Here is a 17,014-nt window from a genome sequence, read left to right as displayed (position 1 = left end):
TGTTAGTGGTACCCCTGTGATAAAGAAAGTGAGAAACGCCCTAGATGTGAAGAAGGAAATAATACAGAAGTATGAGAGTGGTGTGAAACTTGTTGAGCTTGCCAGGATGTATGGAAAAAACAAGTTGACCATCGCTTCTATCCTTTGATACCTAAAGTCCTTATGGAGGGGGATTCCCCTTCCAAACATTAACCCCAACTCCCTCTCTCCTCCTCCCTATCTTCCAGATCCCATCACCAATCTTCAATAAAGTAAAAATTTTATTTTATATGCTTATTTAAATTTATTAATACACAATTGTACACTATTTATTGTGTGTATGTAAAACTATAATCTATAAAATTTATTTTTTTTTTGCGAATATTTTTGAGTTTCTGAAACTGATTAATTGTATTTCCATTATTTCTTATGGGAAATATTGCTAAGCTTTTCAAACTTTTTGAATTTAGAACTAGCTCCTGGAACAGATTAAGTTTGAAATTTGAGGTTCCACTAAGTGCAAAGGACAGTGCTGAGAAGAAAAAGAGGATGATGTCTATGGAATTAAGGCATGAAATCACAGATAAACAAGCAAGGTGTGCGGGTTGTGGACTTGACCAGGCAGTACCAGGGTAGTATAGTACTTCTATGATATTGATTTTATTTAATAATTTGAACATACATAGGTACAAAAAAAAATACAGGTAAGAGCAGTATGCCAAAGCCACTTGTATGCATAGCATTACGGGCTGGCTTAAAATTAACTAAAGATTAACTAAGCAATGATGTAATCAGTGATAAAACATTATTGTAAACAGATAAAGCACAAATGAGTATTACAAAGACAGGTCATATGGTTGCATGCATTGCTGTACATTCAGTAGAATGGAGTATTCCGTTAGGTAGTGTATTTAAAAAATAAAGTTAGATTGGGTCTTAGGTTTAACATTTATGTGATATAATTATGAGAAACATTTAAGATATACAATTTATAAGGTTCAGTTATTCAGTATTTATTTGGTTTTGGGCGAGTAAGTGATCTTTGAGAAGAGACTTGAATTTATAAACAGGTAATGTTTCTTTTATATTTACAGGTAATGAATTCCAGATTTTAGGGCCTTTTATGTACATTGAGTTTTTGCATAGCGTGAGATGGACACGAGGAACATCAAAGAGTGATCTGTGCCTTGTGTTATGGTCATGTGTTCGGTTGAGGTTGGCAAGGAGATGTTTGAGGGGAGGGTTAATATCACAGTTAAGTGTTCTATGTATGTAATAGGTGCAGTAATAAGTATGGATGTTTTGTATGGCGAGTAGGTTTAGTGTTTTGAATATTGGTGGAGTGTGCTGCCTGTAGTGGGAATTTATGACTGTACAATACTAAAGCAGGAGCCGATAAAGTGTAGCATTAAGAGTGCAGCAAGTAAGTTTAGCAATTAAGCGACAGAAAACACATGAAATGAAACTAACTTCTCCAATCTCCTCTGCCTATCTTTGTTGTTGTTGGGGTTTATAGGGCCACTGACAGCACATGCCACTGCCTATCTTTTCCCACCTTCCACCTCCGCCAGCATCTGTTCTCCAAGGTAAATACGTACACTCCTATGTTTTATGTTTTTATACAAAATTTCTTATTTATAAATAAATTGTTTCAGTGTTTTCCTTATGAAACTAGTGACCTAGTGCAGTTAGCCTTACAAACACTCCATTTTGAGAAGGGTAAGAATGGGAAGATATGGTCAGAGAGGGAGTGGCTGCCACCACTCTTCACATAATGACATTTTATTCATTATAGAGTATATATCTATGTTATATATATTGTTTATTATGTCATATTAGATCAATTGTGATAAATAAGCTGTAGAGTTTACATTAGCGTTATACTGAAGTATTTTGTCTTGCCTCCCGAAAGCAGGAATTCCGCTGGAACGGATTAATGACATTTCAATTAATTTAAACGAGGAAAACTGATTTGATATGTGAGCAAATAGAGTTATGAGCTAGCTCACGTAACGAATTAAACTCTAAAGTCGAGGTTCCACTGTAATGTTGCATGTAAATATTAAAATATTTTATTAAAACATATTACCTGGGTTGATGTCTTTATCAGCAATGAGATGTCTTCCCTCGGATGGTGTGTAGGCTAGCTTGACACTGCTGCTCAGTGATGGCATGGTAGGGTTGACCTCTGTTAACTTTGGTGGTTTAGGATTTGTATAAGCAAATGATTCAGGATATGACTTTAAAGATTCAGCTGAAGCATCAAATGTCTTGTCTTTTCCTTCTGATATGAATATCATACATCTGGCTTTCATTTCTAACATTTTACACGAAATTCTATAGGAACTAAGTTGCAAAGCACGATCAATATCCTCTGAGCATTTTTCATACTGCTGTAGGTCAAAGAGGACAATAGACCGTGACTCATAACCTTGAGCCAAAGCTTTGTACATTTCTCTGTCATGAGCCTCAGCATTGTCTGCCAAAATGTCTGGATGTGGTGCAGATAAAATGGCCAAGTTATAATATTGTAATGCCGTATCTAAATCATGAATACGGTAGGCACTCTCTCCTTCTCTCCAGTGCATAAAAGAAACACTCTCAGACTTAGTAGGTGGAATCAAAACTGGTGTCAGAAACCTTTGAGCTTCATCAAGTCTCCATATGTAAGAAAACATTTCCTCTGTTGTACGTTCTGATCTAATGTTAACTCTTAGTTCAAGCAGCTTGTTGTTTAATAGTAACACCCTAAAAAACTTTTTGGTTAAAGATTCAAAGCTACATGTGCAATCCATGTTGATATCTTCACACCTTTCAGATGGCACCAAAGATTAGATTAGATTTTGCCACCAAAGTGGCTAGTTTACCACCGAAGAGGACCTGAAAGCAAGATTTTATGATAAGTCTCTTTAGATAGCAATTCAGATGCATGCAATGAACAAAAAACATATGGTATGAGTCCAATGCACTGACCCAAGAGGAAAGATGTTTGTTCACATACCTACACCTTTCCTCACAGTGCTAAGACAATGGAATTGCCCAGTGCATAGTGGATGGGAAGGGGGGTTGTAGGATGTGTCCTGCCTGCTGTGGCACTCAACACAAATGCCCACAAACAATGTAAATGAAAAACAATTTAAATCATGGAATGTTGAAAAAGCTGTCTACAATCGTGCAACTTACACTTGTCTACTATACTTTTTTTTTTTTTTTTTTTTTTTACTGGGGAAATGGGGTTAAGTATGAATGAATTTTGGGCACTAAAGCCCCCAAGCCTTCCCCTACTGCTTCTACATTTGTTCAGCATTATTTCTAATATCAGCTGGTTGCAGAGTGAATTTTTGGGCCGTAAATGTTGACAATTTTCTCTCGATGTGCACTCAACTAGTACTATAATTCCTTGTACAACTATGTATCATGTCCAAATAAACTATATGAATATGAATGTGCCTATGGAACTCTTCCTTGTCATTTTTTATTTTTTTTTTTTTTTTTTCTTTTTTTTTTTTTCTTTTTGCACTTTCACTAGCACGTTAAGAGACAATACAATAAGTGTCAGGGCCCCGAGACTGTTCAACTGCCTCCCAGCATACATAAGGGGGATTACCAATAGACCCCTGGCTGTCTTAAAGCAGGCACTGGACAAGCACCTGAAGTCGGCACCTGACCAGCCGGGCTGTGGCTCGTATGTTGGATTGCGTGCAGCCAGCAGTAACAGCCTGGTTGATCAGGCTCTGATCCACCATGAGGCCTGGTCACAGACCGGGCCGCAGGGGCGTTGACCCCCGGAACTCTCTCCAGATAAACTCCAGGTCTCCCATCTCTATCACGGCAGCAAGTTATGGTCAAACAGACTTCAGGCCAAACCCTAATGCATATTCCATGCATCTGAGTTGGTAACGCACTTAGCTGACATACTGAGTGTCCATGGTTTGATCCCTAGCCGGATGGAAACACCCCCTGTTCACCCGGGCGTTAGCAGACACTCGTGGGTCACATCCTGGGAAGTGATAGTATACCTTACCTAGGGCTGGGCTTTAAAATGAGCTGAGATAGGGTAAAAGGGGTTCAGTTTGTAAAATTAATGTGGAAAAATAAATTCTAGGTGCTGTACATACTTTGAAGCATTCCCAGTAGTGTATAAATAGTTCAGATAATTAGTTAATATTTAAATGTCTGAATTTTAATGAAGCCCACCAATAGTAGATATTTGAACCCAAACAGTAACTGATCTGAATCCAACAATTCAAAGTTAAACCACTTCTGCAAAATTTGAAACTTTCACCTATTCAAACAAAACATATGGGTTGTCATTCTTATTACAGAATGCATGGTTAACAGTATTTCCCAGCCAATCAGAAGCATATGTTAAGTTACTTAATAAAAAATTAAAACATTAATCTTTCTTTCAACACACCGGCCGTATCCCACCGAGGCAGGGTGGCCCAAAAGGAAAAACTAAAGTTTCTCCTTTTACATTTAGTAATGTATATACAGAAGGGGTTACTAGCCCCTTGCTCCCAGCATTTTAGTTGCTTATGACACGCATGGCTTACGGAGGAAGAATTCTGTTCCACTTCCCGATGGAGATAAGAGGAAATAAACACGAATAATAACTAGAAAGAAAATAGAAGAAAACCCAGAGGGCTATGTATGTATATATATGCTTGTACATGTATGGGTAGTGTGACCTAAGTGTAAGTAGAAGTAGCAAGACTTGCCTGAAACCTTGCATGTTCACGAGACAAAAATGGACACCAGCAATCCTACGATCATGTAAAACAATTACAGGCTTTTGTTTTACACTCCCTTGGCAGGACAGTAGTACCTCCCTGGATGGTTGCTGTCTACCAACCTACTACCTAGTAATATATTAATATCACTATTATTTAATGAAATTGGTAAATTGAGGCTTGTGCCACCCATTGTCAGTGTGAAGAACCTTGTGCTCAGGAAACCATACCAGTTGTTAAAATATGAAGATTAGGAAAGTCATTCAATTATGGTATGGATTCCATAGGTTAAAAGATTTTGTTTACTATTTTACATCAAAAAATTTGCCTGTGTGCAATTCAACCTAAGATGAATCAACCATTAAATACTGAAGCTGCTTGTAAGAGGTAAACAAATTTATTTAAATGTGATTCAACTGGTAATAAAAATTCCACACTATTTTAGGCATAAAATTGTTATATTTGCACATACACATCTGAATTTCACTCACCACAACTGCTTTATTTTTTGAAACCTGTACTGAGCATATGAAGTTATGTCACTGAGGATTTGGGAAGTTATCCAAGCTATTCCAGGATGCTGAGAATGGATTCACAAAATTTGATCATAAAGCACGTTAACAAGCCAATTGTTTAAAGAATTTGGTCCTTGTTACTGTACACAAGCATTGTAAATTTGAAGACTGGTGGGATGAGTTATGAGCTTAATTGCTAGTACACTCAACTCTCACACTGAAGTATATAGATTTGTCCACCTAACAGTAAAATAGGTACCTGGGTGTTAATAGACTGGTGTGGGTTGCATCTTGGGATAAAATTGACCTAATTTGCCTGAACTGTTCTGTACAACAAGGGGGTTTTCTATATAGTAGTACATGCTTTATGTCAGCTTGGCCTGTGTACCTTGTACATGATTAGATTTTGCCGCCAAAGTGGCTAGTTTATTATGCACTCCATATCCATCCTGTGGACGGTAGTGCATCAGAATATGGAGACAAAAGGCCTAAGAACTAGGCCCCAAAAGGGTTATCAGAAGTACATATGGATTTATATCTACAGTTCACTTATTTGTTACAAGCAAATTGAGGAAATTTGCCTGGTATATCAGATATCTTATTTTCATTAATATGATCCCTTGACATGTCACAAGTTATTATACTGTATCTATATTCCTCAATAAGTTTACTTGAAATGAATATTATTATACAAATCGCAGAATGGGTTCAGGCAAGATCTGTCCTGATTTCTTTGTAATAGTGTTATTGTGATTTGTTGAGACATTCATATTAAGTTCTTAACACCCCTAATACACAGAATAATGCTTTAATACATCCATATACAGTGTATAAAGCCTCATTACACACGGATACACTGTTGTTAGGTAAGACACATAGGCAACAAGATAAGATAAGATTTCGTTCGGATTTTTAACCCCGGAGGGTTAGCCACCCAGGATAACCCAAGAAAGTCAGTGCGTCATCGAGGACTAACTTATTTCCATTGGGGTCCTTAATCTTGTCCCCCAGGATGCGACCCACACCAGTCGACTAACACCCAGGTACCTATTTGCTGTTAGGTGAACAGGACAACAGGTGTAAGGAAACGTGTCGAAATGTTTCCACCCGCCGGGAATCGAACCCGGGCCCTCCGTGTGTGAAGCGGGAGCTTTAGCCACCAGGCCACCGGGCAACAGTTAGGTATCTTTATTTCAAAACGTTTCGCCTACACAGTAGGCTTCTTCAGTCGAGTACAGCAAAGTTGATAGAAGCAGAAGACTTGAAGACGATGTAACCAGTCCATCACCCTTGAAGTTTTGAGGTGGTCAGTCCCTCAGTCTGGAGAAGAGCATTGTTCCATAGTCTGAGGGACTGACCACCTCAAAACTTCAAGGGTGATGGACTGGTTACATCGTCTTCAAGTCTTCTGCTTCTATCAACTTTGCTGTACTCGACTGAAGAAGCTTACTGTGTAGGCGAAACGTTTCGAAATAAAGATGCCTAACTGTTGCATGTGTGTCTTACCTAACAACCTGTCGGTATTTTATACCATTTAATTTTTCATGGATACACTATAAAGCATCATTACACCTGCATACTGTATAAAACTATTACACCTGTCAACAATATATAAAGGCTTTATTTCTGCTGTATAAAGTTTAATTACACCTGTACACAGTATGAACTAACTTAACTGTATAAACTATAAAGCTCCAACACCCGTGTTTATTATAACCCGTATGAAGCTAACAGCCATACACACCATATAGGCGAGTTTAATAATCTTCATAATGGGCCATATACCCATGGTGTGGACAGCAGTCTTACCCCCCATCCCCATGGTGTGGGTGGCAGTCAGTATCCCCATAGCGTGGGTGGCAGTCAGTATCCCCCATGGCGTGGGTGGCAGTCAGTATCCCCATTTATTTATTTATTTATTTATTTATTAACAATTTTATTTATTAACAATTTGAGCACACATACAGAGGTACAAAAAAATACAGATAAGAGCAGCATGCCAAAGCCACTTATACTATGCATAGCATTACGGGCTGGCTTAAAATTAACTTAAGATTAACTAAGCAATGATGAAATCAATGATAAAACATTAATGTAAACAGATTACTATAAAGCACAAGTGAGTATTACAAAGACAGGTCATATGGTTGCATGCATTGTTGTACATTCAGTCGTATGAAGTATTCTGTTAGGTAGTGTATTTAAAAAATAATAAAGTTAGATTGGGTTTTAGGTTTAACATTTATGTGATATAATTGTGAGAAACATTTAAGATATACAATTTATAAGGTTCAGTTATTCAGTATTTATTTGGTTTTGGGTGAGTAAGTGATCTTTGAGAAGAGACTTGAATTTATAAACAGGTAGTGTTTTTTATATTTACAGGTAATGAATTCCAGATTTTAGGGCCTTTTATGTGCATTGAGTTTTTGCATAGTGTGAGATGGACACGAGGAACATCAAAGAGTGATCTGTGCCTTGTGTTATGGTCATGTGTTCTGTTGAGGTTGGCAAGGAGATGTTTGAGGGGAGGGTTGATATCAGAGTTAAGTGTTCTATGTATGTAATAGGTGCAGTAATAAGTATGGATGTTTTGTATGGTGAGTAGGTTTAGTGTATTGAATATTGGTGGAGTGTGCTGCCTGTAGTGAGAATTTGTTATTCTAACTGCAGCCTTTTGTTGGGTAATTAGTGGTCTGAGATGGTTAGTTGTTGTTGAGCCCCATGCACAAATTCCATAGGTGAGATAGGGGTAAATAAGAGTGATAAAGGGCCAGGAGGGCTGACTGTGGAACATAGTACCGTATCTTCGATAGTATGCCTACAATCTTGGAAATTTTCTTAGAAATTTGTTGTATATATGTATGAAATTTGTCTATTATCAAGGTGGATTCCTAAGAATTTTCCCTCTGTTAGCTTTGTGATAGGTGATCCGTTTATCATTATGTTAAGAGGGACATCTGTAGCTCTGTTACCAAACTGAATGAAGTAGGTTTTGTCAATGTTTAGTGTAAGTTTGTTAGTTCTCATCCAGGTAGATATTTTCTGTAATTCGGTATTTACAGTATTGGCTAGTGTGACTGGGCTCGGGTGAGAGAAGACGTATGTAGTGTCATCTGCAAATAGTATGGGTTTGAGTAATTGCGAAGCATTTGGAAGGTCATTTATGTATAGGAGAAAGAGAAGAGAGCCTAGGACACTTCCCTGTGGGACACCAACTGTAATTGGTTGCGCAGAAGAGTTTGCCCCCATTTGCGTACACATATTGGCTTCTGTTGCTGAGGTAAGACTTGAGGTAGTTGAGGGAGTGCCCTCTTATACCACAGTGTGACAATTTTATGTGGAGCAAGTCATGGTCAACTGTATCAAAAGCTTTACGCAAGTCAATGAAGATCCCCAGTGGGACTTCTTTTTTCTCTATTGCAGTGTATATATGTTCTAGCATGTGTATAATAGCATCATTAGTATTTTTATTAGGCCTGAATCCAAATTGGCAGGGGTTGAGTATGTTTTGGGAGATAAGGTAGGAGTAGATTCGTTTATGAATTAATTTTTCGAAGATTTTTGAGAGAGGGTGTAAGTTGGATATTGGCCTATAGTTATTCAACTCTGTTTGGTCTCCTCCCATGGCGTAGGTGGCAGTCAGTATCCCCATGGCGTGGGCGGCAGTCTTACCCCCCCATCCCCATGGCGTGGGCGGCAGTCTTACCCCCCCATCCCCATGGCGTGGGCGGCAGTCCTACCCCCCCATCCCCATGGCGTGGGCGGCAGTCTTACCCCCCCAATCCCCATGGCGTGGGCGGCAGCCTTACCCCCCCCATCCCCATGGCGTGGGCGGCAGCCTTACCCCCCCCATCCCCATGGCGTGGGGGGCGGTCTTCCCCCCCCATCCCCATGGCGTGGGCGGCAGCCTTACCCCCCCCATCCCCATGGCGTGGGCGGCAGTCTTACCCCCCCATCCCCATGGCGTGGGCGGCAGTCTTACCCCCCCATCCCCATGGCGTGGGCGGCAGTCTTACCCCCCCCAGCCCCATGGCGGGGGCGGCAGTCTTACCCCCCCCATCCCCATGGCGTGGGCGGCAGTCTTACCCCCCCCATCCCCATGCCGTGGGCGGCAGTCTTACCCCCCCATCCCCATGGCGTGGGCGGCACTCTTACCCCCCCCATCCCCATGGCGTGGGCGGCAGTCTTACCCCCCCCCATCCCCATGGCGTCGGCGGCAGTCTTACCCCCCATCCCCATGGCGTGGGCGGCAGTCTTACCCCCCCATCCCCATGGCGTGGGCGGCAGGCTTACCCCCCCATCCCCATGGCGTGGGCGGCAGCCTTACCCCCCCATCCCCATGGCGTGGGCGGCAGTCTTACCCCCCCATCCCCATAGCGTGGGCGGAAGTCTTACCCCCCATCCACATGGCGTGGGCGGCAGTCTTACCCCCCATCCCCATGGCGTGGGCGGCAGTGGCGTGGGCGGCAGTCTTACCCCCCCCATCCCCATGGCGTGGGCGGCAGTCTTACCCCCCATCCCCATGGCGTGGGCGGCAGTCTTACCCCCCCATCCCCATGGCGTGGGCGGCAGTCTTACCCCCCATCCCCATGGCGTGGGCGGCAGTCTTACCCCCCATCCCCATGGCGTGGGCGGCAGTCTTACCCCCCCATCCCCCTGGCGTGGGCGGCAGTCTTACCCCCATCCCCATGGAGTGGGCGGCAGTCTTACCCCCCCCATCCACATGGCGTGGGCGGCAGTCTTACCCCCCATCCCCATGCCGTGGGCGGCAGTCTTACCCCCCCCATCCCCATGGCGTGGGCGGCAGTCTTACCCCCCCCATCCCCATGGCGTGGGCGGCAGTCGTACCCCCCCCAGCCCCATGCCGTGGGCGGCAGTCTTACCCCCCCATCCCCATGCCGTGGGCGGCAGTCTTACCCCCCCCATCCCCATGGCGTGGGCGGCAGTCTTACCCCCCCCATCCCCATGGCGTGGGCGGCAGTCTTACCCCCCATCCCCATGGCGTGGGCGGCAGTCTTACCCCCCATCCCCATGGCGTGGGCGGCAGTCTTACCCCCCATCCCCATGGCGTGGGCGGCAGTCTTACCCCCCATCCCCATGGCGTGGGCGGCAGTCTTACCCCCCCATCCCCATGGCGTGGGCGGCAGTCTTACCCCCCCATCCCCATGGCGTGGGCGGCAGTCTTACCCCCCCCATCCCCATGGCGTGGGCGGCAGTCTTACCCCCCCCATCCCCCTGGCGTGGGCGGCAGTCTTACCCCCCCCATCCCCATGGCGTGGGCGGCAGTCTTACCCCCCCCATCCCCATGGCGTGGGCGGCAGTCTTACCCCCCCCATCCCCATGGCGTGGGCGGCAGTCTTACCCCCCCATCCCCATGGCGTGGGCGGCAGTCTTACCCCCCCATCCCCATGGCGTGGGCGGCAGTCTTACCCCCCCATCCCCATGGCGTGGGCGGCAGTCTTACCCCCCCATCCCCATGGCGTGGGCGGCAGTCTTACCCCCCCATCCCCATGGCGTGGGCGGCAGTCCTACCCCCCCCATCCCCATGGCGTGGGCGGCAGTCCTACCCCCCCATCCCCATGGCGTGGGCGGCAGTCTTACCCCCCCAACCCCATGGCGTGGGCGGCAGTCCTACCCCCCCATCCCCATGGCGTGGGCGGCAGTCCTACCCCCCCCATCCCCATGGCGTGGGCGGCACTCTTACCCCCCCCATCCCCATGGCGTGGGCGGCACTCTTACCCCCCCCCATGCCCATGGCGTGGGCGGCACTCTTACCCCCCCCATCCCCATGGCGTGGGCGGCACTCTTACCCCATCCCCATGGCGTGGGCGGCAGTCAGTATCCCCATGGCGTGGGCGGCAGCCTTACCACCCATGGCGTGGGCGGCAGCCTTACCACCCATGGCGTGGGCGGCAGCCTTACCACCCATGGCGTGGGCGGCAGCCTTACCACCCATGGCGTGGGCGGCAGCCTTACCACCCATGGCGTGGGCGGCAGCCTTACCACCCATGGCGTGGGCGGCAGCCTTACCACCCATGGCGTGGGCGGCAGCCTTACCACCCATGGCGTGGGCGGCAGCCTTACCACCCATGGCGTGGGCGGCAGCCTTACCACCCATGGCGTGGGCGGCAGCCTTACCACCCATGGCGTGGGCGGCAGCCTTACCACCCATGGCGTGGGCGGCAGCCTTACCACCCATGGCGTGGGCGGCAGTCTTACCACCCATGGCGTGGGCGGCAGTCTTACCACCCATGGCGTGGGCGGCAGTCTTACCCCCCATCCCCATGGCGTGGGCGGCAGTATTACCCCCCATCCCCATGGCGTGGGCGGCAGTATTACCCCCATCCCCATGGCGTGGGCGGCAGTATTACCCCCCATCCCCATGGCGTGGGCGGCAGTATTACCCCCCATCCCCATGGCGTGGGCGCCAGTCTTCCCCCATCCCCATGGCGTGGGCGGCAGTCAGTATCCCCATGGCGTGGGCGGCAGCCTTACCACCCATGGTGTGGGCGGCAGTCAGTACTCCATACCCGTGGTGTGGGCGGCAGTCAGTACCCCCATACCCGTGGTGTGGGCGGCAGTCAGTACCCCCATACCCGTGGTGTGGGCGGCAGTCAGTACCCCCATACCCGTGGTGTGGGCGGCAGTCAGTACCCCCATACCCGTGGTGTGGGCGGCAGTCAGTACCCCCATACCCGTGGTGTGTGCGGCAGTCAGTACCCCCCATACCCGTGGTGTGGGCGGCAGTCAGTACCCCCATACCCGTGGTGTGGGCGGCAGTCAGTACCCCCATACCCGTGGTGTGGGCGGCAGTCAGTACCCCCATACCCGTGGTGTGGGCGGCAGTCAGTACCCCCATACCCGTGGTGTGGGCGGCAGTCAGTACCCCCATACCCGTGGTGTGGGCGGCAGTCAGTACCCCCATACCCGTGGTGTGGGCGGCAGTCAGTACCCCCATACCCGTGGTGTGGGCGGCAGTCAGTACCCCCATACCCGTGGTGTGGGCGGCAGTCAGTACCCCCATACCCGTGGTGTGGGCGGCAGTCAGTACCCCCCATACCCGTGGTGTGGGCGGCAGTCAGTACCCCCATACCCGTGGTGTGGGCGGCAGTCAGTACCCCCATACCCGTGGTGTGGGCGGCAGTCAGTACCCCCATACCCGTGGTGTGGGCGGCAGTCAGTACCCCCATACCCGTCGTGTGGGCGGCAGTCAGTACCCCCATACCCGTCGTGTGGGCGGCAGTCAGTACCCCCATACCCGTCGTGTGGGCGGCAGTCAGTACCCCCATACCCGTCGTGTGGGCGGCAGTCAGTACCCCCATACCCGTCGTGTGGGCGGCAGTCAGTACCCCCCCCGTCGTGTGGGCGGCATACACGTCGTGTGGGCGGCAGTCAGTACCCCCATACCCGTCGTGTGGGCGGCAGTCAGTACCCCCCATACCCGTCGTGTGGGCGGCAGTCAGTACCCCCATACCCCCATACCCGTCGTGTGGGCGGCAGTCAGTACCCCCATACCCGTCGTGTGGGCGGCAGTCAGTACCCCCATACCCGTCGTGTGGGCGGCAGTCAGTACCCCCATACCCGTCGTGTGGGCGGCAGTCAGTACCCCCATACCCGTCGTGTGGGCGGCAGTCAGTACCCCCATACCCGTCGTGTGGGCGGCAGTCAGTACCCCCATACCCGTCGTGTGGGCGGCAGTCAGTACCCCCATACCCGTCGTGTGGGCGGCAGTCAGTACCCCCATACCCGTCGTGTGGGCGGCAGTCAGTACCCCCCATACCCGTCGTGTGGGCGGCAGTCAGTACCCCCATACCCGTCGTGTGGGCGGCAGTCAGTACCCCCATACCCGTCGTGTGGGCGGCAGTCAGTACCCCCCATACCCGTCGTGTGGGCGGCAGTCAGTACCCCCATACCCGTCGTGTGGGCGGCAGTCAGTACCCCCATACCCGTCGTGTGGGCGGCAGTCAGTACCCCCATACCCGTCGTGTGGGCGGCAGTCAGTACCCCCATACCCGTCGTGTGGGCGGCAGTCAGTACCCCCCATACCCGTCGTGTGGGCGGCAGTCAGTACCCCCATACCCGTCGTGTGGGCGGCAGTCAGTACCCCCATACCCGTCGTGTGGGCGGCAGTCAGTACCCCCATACCCGTCGTGTGGGCGGCAGTCAGTACCCCCATACCCGTCGTGTGGGCGGCAGTCAGTACCCCCATACCCGTCGTGTGGGCGGCAGTCAGTACCCCCATACCCGTCGTGTGGGCGGCAGTCAGTACCCCCATACCCGTCGTGTGGGCGGCAGTCAGTACCCCCATACCCGTCGTGTGGGCGGCAGTCAGTACCCCCATACCCGTCGTGTGGGCGGCAGTCAGTACCCCCATACCCGTCGTGTGGGCGGCAGTCAGTACCCCCATACCCGTCGTGTGGGCGGCAGTCAGTACCCCCATACCCGTCGTGTGGGCGGCAGTCAGTACCCCCATACCCGTCGTGTGGGCGGCAGTCAGTACCCCCATACCCGTCGTGTGGGCGGCAGTCAGTACCCCCATACCCGTCGTGTGGGCGGCAGTCAGTACCCCCATACCCGTCGTGTGGGCGGCAGTCAGTACCCCCATACCCGTCGTGTGGGCGGCAGTCAGTACCCCCCATACCCGTCGTGTGGGCGGCAGTCAGTACCCCCATACCCGTCGTGTGGGCGGCAGTCAGTACCCCCATACCCGTCGTGTGGGCGGCAGTCAGTACCCCCATACCCGTCGTGTGGGCGGCAGTCAGTACCCCCATACCCGTCGTGTGGGCGGCAGTCAGTACCCCCCATACCCGTCGTGTGGGCGGCAGTCAGTACCCCCATACCCGTCGTGTGGGCGGCAGTCAGTACCCCCATACCCGTCGTGTGGGCGGCAGTCAGTACCCCCCATACCCGTCGTGTGGGCGGCAGTCAGTACCCAAATACCCGTCGTGTGGGCGGCAGTCAGTACCCCCATACCCGTCGTGTGGGCGGCAGTCAGTACCCCCATACCCGTCGTGTGGGCGGCAGTCAGTACCCCCATACCCGTCGTGTGGGCGGCAGTCAGTACCCCCATACCCGTCGGGTGGGCGGCAGGCAGTACCCCCATACCCGTCGTGTGGGCGGCAGTCAGTACCCCCATACCCGTCGTGTGGGCGGCAGTCAGTACCCCCATACCCGTCGTGTGGGCGGCAGTCAGTACCCCCATACCCGTCGTGTGGGCGGCAGTCAGTACCCCCATACCCGTCGTGTGGGCGGCAGTCAGTACCCCCATACCCGTCGTGTGGGCGGCAGTCAGTACCCCCATACCCGTCGTGTGGGCGGCAGTCAGTACCCCCATACCCATCGTGTGGGCGGCAGTCAGTACCCCCATACCCATCGTGTGGGCGGCAGTCAGTACCCCATACCCATCGTGTGGGCGGCAGTCAGTACCCCCATACCCATCGTGTGGGCGGCAGTCAGTACCCCCATACCCATCGTGTGGGCGGCAGTCAGTACCCCCATACCCATCGTGTGGGCGGCAGTCAGTACCCCCATACCCATCGTGTGGGCGGCAGTCAGTACCCCCATACCCATCGTGTGGGCGGCAGTCAGTACCCCCCATACCCATCGTGTGGGCGGCAGTCAGTACCCCCATACCCATCGTGTGGGCGGCAGTCAGTACCCCCATACCCATCGTGTGGGCGGCAGTCAGTACCCCCATACCCATCGTGTGGGCGGCAGTCAGTACCCCCATACCCATCGTGTGGGCGGCAGTCAGTACCCCCATACCCATCGTGTGGGCGGCAGTCAGTACCCCCATACCCATCGTGTGGGCGGCAGTCAGTACCCCCATACCCATCGTGTGGGCGGCAGTCAGTACCCCCATACCCATCGTGTGGGCGGCAGTCAGTACCCCCATACCCATCGTGTGGGCGGCAGTCAGTACCCCCATACCCATCGTGTGGGCGGCAGTCAGTACCCCCATACCCATCGTGTGGGTGTTAGTCAGTACCCCCATACCCATGGTGTGGGCGGCAGTCAGTACCCCCATACCCATGGTGTGGGCGGCAGTCAGTACCCCCATACCCATGGTGTGGGCGGCAGTCAGTACCCAAATACCCATGGTGTGGGCGGCAGTCAGTACCCCCATACCCATCGTGTGGGCGGCAGTCAGTACCCCCATACCCATCGTGTGGGCGGCAGTCAGTACCCCCATACCCGTGGTGCGGGCGGCAGTCAGTACCCCCATACCCGTGGTGCGGGCGGCAGTCAGTACCCCCATACCCGTGGTGCGGGCGGCAGTCAGTACCCCCATACCCGTGGTGCGGGCGGCAGTCAGTACCCCCATACCCGTGGTGCGGGCGGCAGTCAGTACCCCCATACCCGTGGTGCGGGCGGCAGTCAGTACCCCCATACCCGTGGTGAGGGCGGCGGTCAGTACCCCCCCCGTGGTGCGGGCGGCATACCCGTGGTGCGGGCGGCAGTCAGTACCCCCATACCCGTGGTGTGGGCGGCAGTCAGTACCCCCATACCCGTGGTGTGGGCGGCAGTCAGTACCCCCATACCCGTGGTGTGGGCGGCAGTCAGTACCCCCATACCCGTGGCCCGGTGGTCTGGTGGCTAAAGCTCCCGCTTCACACACGGAGGGCCCGGGTTCGATTCCCGGCGGGTGGAAATTCCGACACGTTTCCTTACACCTATTGTCCTGTTCACCTAGCAGCAAATAGGTACCTGGGTGTTAGTCGACTGGTGTGGGTCGCATCCTGGGGGACAAGATTAAGGACCCCAATGGAAATAAGTTAGACAGTCCTCGATGACGCACTGACTTTCTTGGGTTATCCTGGGTGGCTAACCCTCCGGGGTTAAAAATCCCAACGAAATCTTATCTTATCTTATCTTACCCGTGGTGTGGGCGGCAGTCTTACCCCCACACACCCATGGTGTGGGCGGCAGTCAGTACCCCCATTACCCATGGTGTGGGTGATAGTCAAAAGATTACAGAGGTACATAATGGCTCCCGGGTGTGGGCAGCTAAGTGTTGATAGCTAAACTGGTTCAAGTGATAATTAGCTTATTTTCATGTTAGCTCTTACCCCCCCCCCCCCCCCCACTAGAATACACTATAGCAAAAATAAAAAAATTAAACATACCTGTATGTACTGCATGAAGCTCAAATATACACGGTATGAAGCTCTACCATGTAGACATTACAAACAATATGATACTTCAGCTCTTACCAGTACAAACTATGAAATTCCATAAGCCAGAACACTGCACAACACGACCAGCAGGTAGCGTCCGCAGTATGTACTCTGCAAAGACTGAGGAAGGAATGAGGCGTTATTGTGTGGCGACTCCCGTATGATACCTGTACTGTACGAATAGTAACAGAATTTATTATGTATTTCTGATATTTAATTAGCGTGTATTATTCTTGCAGTAGTATTATAGTTACTGAAAATTTCCTGGATTAGTTCACAAATAAGCGATCCACTGTGTGGATTTGTCCAAAAATAAATGAACCAATGACCTGATTCAAAATCTGCCCTTAACACCCAACCGGATTCGTTAAAAACAAGATATTCTCTGACCGGATTCGTAAGCTGACGAAGTTTTTAGGCACCCTAACCAAACAGTTACTGCTAGCAGCAGTAAGATTGTGTCCTGGAGTTTACCTGGAGAGAGTTCCGGGGGTCAACGCCCCCGCGGCCCGGTCTGTGACCAGGCCTCCTGGTGGATCAGAGCCTGATCAACCAGGCTGTTACTGCTGGCTGCACGCAAACCAACGTACGAGCCACAGCCCGGCTG

General features: G+C 50.9%; 1 protein-coding gene across 3 annotated transcripts in view; it reads right to left on the bottom strand.

Moving 5' to 3' along the window:
• LOC128701790 (SET and MYND domain-containing protein 4-like) overlaps nucleotides 1-16,558 on the bottom strand; it is a 112,043-nt gene extending 95,485 nt beyond the window's left edge. Inside the window, exons 1-3 of one of the 3 annotated variants that reach the window (XM_070079840.1) lie at nucleotides 16,444-16,546; nucleotides 3,898-3,979; nucleotides 2,069-2,859 (exon numbers count right to left, since the gene is read on the bottom strand). In XM_070079840.1, the coding sequence (XP_069935941.1) occupies nucleotides 2,069-2,774 (706 nt within the window). In that variant the 5' untranslated portion in view covers nucleotides 2,775-2,859; nucleotides 3,898-3,979; nucleotides 16,444-16,546. Of the gene's footprint in view, nucleotides 1-2,068; nucleotides 2,860-3,897; nucleotides 3,980-16,356; nucleotides 16,376-16,443 lie in introns of those variants that run through there. The other 2 variants (XM_070079839.1, XM_070079841.1) reach the window with 2 other exon arrangements.
• Nucleotides 16,559-17,014: the final 456 nt, after the last annotated feature.

This window comes from Cherax quadricarinatus, unplaced genomic scaffold (genome assembly GCF_038502225.1).
Source record: "Cherax quadricarinatus isolate ZL_2023a unplaced genomic scaffold, ASM3850222v1 Contig28, whole genome shotgun sequence".
Taxonomy (NCBI): Eukaryota; Metazoa; Arthropoda; class Malacostraca; order Decapoda; family Parastacidae; genus Cherax; species Cherax quadricarinatus.
The sequence above is the reverse complement of the archived record's forward strand: the minus strand, read 5'-3'. Positions and strand labels throughout refer to the sequence as shown.